At 39.6% G+C, this 4,831-nt stretch overlaps 1 protein-coding gene across 1 annotated transcript; it reads left to right on the top strand.

Moving 5' to 3' along the window:
* Positions 1 to 1,066: 1,066 nt before the first annotated feature.
* Positions 1,067 to 4,490, top strand: LOC129745060 (signal recognition particle receptor subunit alpha homolog). Its single transcript, XM_055737886.1, has 5 exons — positions 1,067 to 1,198; positions 1,278 to 1,482; positions 2,086 to 3,552; positions 3,615 to 3,782; positions 3,850 to 4,490. Exons 2-5 carry the CDS (start codon positions 1,366 to 1,368, stop codon positions 3,973 to 3,975), a joined length of 1,878 nt encoding a protein of 625 aa, XP_055593861.1. The 5' UTR covers positions 1,067 to 1,198; positions 1,278 to 1,365; the 3' UTR covers positions 3,976 to 4,490.
* Positions 4,491 to 4,831: the final 341 nt, after the last annotated feature.

Raw genomic sequence — 4,831 nt, 5'->3', positions numbered from 1 at the left:
CACTGCGGCTCTCGTAGCCGAAAAATTTTTCTTCTTACGCTGCCGGGAAATCTTTTCCTATAAGACGTACGTTTATTCAGACAACCTTCTTCAGCTCGTTCTTCAAAACAATATCAGCCCAGCTCTTGTGGCCGAAAATCCTAGGCGTGCGAAATGTCAAACTATATTGGCTTTCTGGTAGCCCTAACCATAAAACGCGTCACTATAGCGGCTGGATCCTTTTCTTTGATCTCCCAGCCCATCTGGACAATGATGATCGGCATTTTCATGACGAACAAAAACGAAGATGAATCACACGGCCACCGGAAGCAGGCTGGTTCGCCTTTGCTACAACCTGGCCTTTGGACAGCTGCTGGTATCCTTTCTTCGAGCGGTTCGGTTTGCTCCGGCACCTTTTCGTTTTTTTTTTCTGCGAAAGAAACTATTAAATTATTATCGTTTTTTGTGATTTATTTAACGTGAAATAAGTATTACCTTATTTGGATGCTTCTTTCCTCTCACGTGTCGACTGTACTTTTCTCGTGCGCTTTTCCAATTTGACAGCTCCACACGAGATCAGAGTGCCTCCAGCTACGGGTGGATGCATATTGAGGAAGAGTAGGCAAGGGGTACCAAAAGTTTCTCATAGGGGGGGAGGGGGGGTGCTGGTGGAGACGGAGCGCTTTTTGACAGCAAATTGTTCGCCTACCATGCCCTCGATTACGATTGCCTGTCACAAGATGGACCATTCCGTGCATTGGTATAAGAACACACCCGAAGCTGTACACGCCCTGCACGAGATCTCAGCGCCAGGGTGTAATATTCATTAATAGCAGTTGTCTGCTTTTTTGCGTAATGCGAGGGTTTTTGTAACCCGAAATTGAGTACATGTAATACCTTGTACAACAGTTACATGTCAATTTAAGGCAACCGTAATTTCGATTCATAAATTTATTATCAATTATTATTGTTATGAATTTACATAGAGTAAATTTTATATTCACTCAAATTATTGTTACGTCATACGTTGCGTGTAAACTGGCTGCGTGCTTATTAAAATGGCGGAAAACTTGCTTTCGAGCATAAATGTCGCAAGTGACATTTATCGTACTACGTGTTTACATTCATTGTGCTGAGTTGTCAGGAGAATCTGAAAAAAATCTATCGTCGCAGCTCATATCAGTTTACTCGTACAGCGAAAAAACCATCTAGAAGAAAGGTGCGTAGAATTTTTTCAATAATATCTATTGATAAGCTTTAAATCCTTTTCGAATAATTCCATTTTATCTTTCCTTCAGTACACACATATTTAGGAGGAGTTAGTTCAACAAACCAGAGCTTCTAAACTATATTTAGGCGAGCGGTTTACAGTCAGATCACGACGCAATGTTGGATTTGTTCACAATCTTCACCAAAGGTGGAATTGTCCTCTGGTGCTTTCGGGGAACCGAGCAAATGTTCGCCCCGTCGGTCAATGCCTTGATTCGAAGTGTGATATTACAGGTAAATGGGCGTTAAGGTTTTACTAACTTACGATTTCGCTTTCTGGAAGACCTTGAACAAAAAAGCCATACTTACTGTCAAGTTCTAATTTGTATAGTTGTAATTCATCAGTCTAACGTCAGACTATGGCAACAAAATAGTAATATCATAATTTGTAATAGGGTTCGCTTCAAAAATGAGTCGTTGAGATTGCTTTTCTAAACATGATGTTAATTAGATTAATATAAACCTTTTCACTTTGCTAACATTTGAGCATAAGAGAAGATGCTTATTTTCAGCTTTAATATTTTTCTTCGAGTTATGAATAAGATATAGGGGCTAATTTTAAAATAGTTGACCTATTAAATGAAAAATAAGTACACAAATACTGTTGAATGTTTGAAAAATATAAAGTTCAGTTCAATTTAAAAAAATGCATTTTACAACGCCAAACGGAATCACTCATTAAGCATAACTATGCTAGATTAATTAATTTAGTTTTTAGTTAATTAGTTTTGATAAAATAATACCTACATATTTGGTAGGCCAGCATTTTTTTAGAATTTTGTTCAGTTTGAATCTTGAAAATTCAAAACTTTTATATAAATGTGTACTTCTTTCCAGGAACGTTCCGGTGTCTATGATCACAACGGGCTCTCGCTGCAGTACAAGCTGGACAATGAGTTCGAGTTGGTTTTCGTTGTAGCTTTCCAGAAAATTCTACAACTTTCCTACATCGACAAATTTCTTAGCGATGTTCATCTGGAGTTTCGCGACAAATACAAGAATGATTTGAGATCGGAAAATCGAAACTATACAAACTTTGAGTTCCAGGGTGATTTTACCAGGATTCTTGAGCAGGCGGAAAAGTGGGGTCGACTTCAGGCAAAGTTGCCGAAGGCTATGCGTAGCTATGAGGAGTCCCACAAATCTAAGAAGACGGTGGCTTCGATGATTGAAAGGAAGGGTGAAGAGAAACCAGCTACCAGTGCGAAAAAGTCTGTTAAGATAGTAGAAAATAAGACGGAAAGTGTAGAATTTGTGGCTCCTGTTCAACAGAACGGAGGGAATGACGATTTGATTATGGAAAATCGTAAAAAAATGATGGAGAAAATGAACAAGCCGAAAAATAAGGGCGATAAACCAAAATCGCCGAAAAGTCCTCCACCACAGAAGGGCAAGCAGATGCGAAAGTGGGAGTTGGGCGGTAACTCGAAAGATTTGGCTGATTTGGATCGCTCAAAGGATAAGCCCGATGATGTGCGCAGTGACTTTACTCCGAATAATCAAATGATCGGTAGCATGAAAGGTGGTATACAAGATCTTGAGGTTGATAGCGATAGCGATTATTCAGAAGAGGAGGACGAGCAAGAAGTTCAACAATACGCTAGTCGGCAGGCGGCTCCTGTTGCCAAAAAATCTGGTGGAATGTTTTCTCTGTTCAAGGGATTGGTTGGTTCAAAGAATCTTACTCGGGAGGACATGCAACCAGCTTTGGACAAACTGAAGGACCATCTCATCTCTAAAAATGTGGCAGCTGACATTTCTCAAAAATTGTGCGAATCTGTAGCTGTTAAGCTGGAAGGAAAAGTCCTCGGAACCTTCGATACGATCGCAGCAACGGTTAAAAATACCCTTACCGAAGCTTTGGTTCAAATTCTGTCGCCAAAGCGTCGTGTCGACATTCTCCGAGATTGTTTGGAGGCCAAGAAAAACAAGCGACCATACGTGATGAGCTTCTGCGGGGTGAATGGTGTTGGAAAATCTACCAACTTGGCAAAGATCTGCTTCTGGTTGATTGAGAACAATTTGAATGTGCTTATTGCTGCTTGCGATACATTCCGTGCGGGTGCTGTTGAGCAGCTCCGCACCCATATGAGGCATTTGAATGCGCTCCATCCACCGGAAAAACACGCTGGCCGAAATATGGTTCAGCTCTACGAAAAAGGGTACGGTAAAGATGCTGCTGGTATAGCCATGGAGGCTATTCGACATGCTCACGATTCTGCGATCGATGTAGTTCTCATCGACACGGCTGGCCGTATGCAGGATAACGAACCACTGATGCGAGCTTTGGCCAAGTTGATAAAAGTAAGTTTGCACGAATCAGCGTAAGCTTTCCAAAAATTATTTAAAAAATACGGTTATTTTAGGTCAATGAACCCGATCTGGTGCTGTTTGTCGGAGAAGCTCTGGTCGGCAATGAAGCAGTTGATCAGCTGGTTAAATTTAACCAGGCTTTGGCGGATTACTCTTCCAATGAAAATCCTCATATTATCGACGGAATCGTTTTGACGAAATTTGACACCATTGACGATAAAGTAAATTTGAAATCTATCGAAAACCTGTCATCAATATTTAAACTTCTTTTTCTATTTTCACCCACAGGTGGGAGCCGCTATTTCTATGACTTATATTACTGGACAGCCGATTGTTTTCGTTGGAACCGGACAGACCTACACGGATTTGAAAAAACTCAACGCCAAAGCCGTAGTTCATGCGTTGATGAAGTAAAACGATTGTATTTCAACATCCAAAAATAGTGTTGCATTCAATCTTTAGTAGAAACTTTAGCATCTTCCACCTCAAGTTTTTGCATTCCCTTGATAGCTATTTGATATAACAGCAAACAAATTCGAAATACACCACCGTAAAATGTATAGTTCATTCCAACTAGTCAAGCAAGTGGAGCAACACAAATTGAAAACACATTTAGCTGCCTAACAACGTTGGATGATACGTTAAACCTCACATTTCATATACCTACCTACTTCTCTTCAACAGGAATCTATGGTCCAATTTTTCAAGAACTTTATGTCAAATATCGATGTATATTACTCATTCTTTTTTGTTAATGGATGTCTGCACTTCTCTATCAATATGCCTATTTTGCATTGTTATGTTGTCTCTAGATTGTGGCAGTTTATTTTTTGTTACTTATATGAAAACTCAACCAGTTAATTGTAGATACAGACATGGCAAGTGGGAAGCTAATCTGAATTAAAGAAGGATATGTTTTTACAACGGAACTGTTTGTTGTTTTTTTTTCTATTTCTGATGATACGTTATTCATTTTAATTCACACAAGCTGATTTTAAGGGTTGCGGTTCTCAAAGGAATGATTTTCTAGGGACGTTTTCTTGTAAGCAAGGGAAAAAATGAAGATAACGAGGCTTCATGTGCGTTTACTCATGCACGTGTTCGAGAACGAGGAACTGAGAGAAATTTGCACCACCTTCTCTTTTTTAGATCTATTCGATCTATTGCTTGTTTCGTCGGTTTTAACAAAAAAAAATCTTTTTCATCTGTACCATTTGGACAAAAATCTGTACCAACGACACTGAAGTTTATTATGGGGAACTCAAGCAAC

This window comes from Uranotaenia lowii, chromosome 2 (genome assembly GCF_029784155.1).
Source record: "Uranotaenia lowii strain MFRU-FL chromosome 2, ASM2978415v1, whole genome shotgun sequence".
Lineage (NCBI taxonomy): Eukaryota > Metazoa > Arthropoda > Insecta > Diptera > Culicidae > Uranotaenia > Uranotaenia lowii.
The sequence above is the reverse complement of the archived record's forward strand: the minus strand, read 5'-3'. Positions and strand labels throughout refer to the sequence as shown.

Excerpts from the sequence above, each read along its gene's own strand:
- LOC129745060 (XM_055737886.1), top strand. The coding sequence starts at position 1,366 with ATGTTGGATTTGTTCACAATCTTCACCAAAGGTGGAATTGTCCTCTGG. Across the intron at positions 1,483-2,085 it reads TTCGAAGTGTGATATTACAG|GAACGTTCCGGTGTCTATGA; the intron begins GTAAATGGGCGT and ends ACTTCTTTCCAG. Across the intron at positions 3,553-3,614 it reads CTTTGGCCAAGTTGATAAAA|GTCAATGAACCCGATCTGGT; the intron begins GTAAGTTTGCAC and ends CGGTTATTTTAG.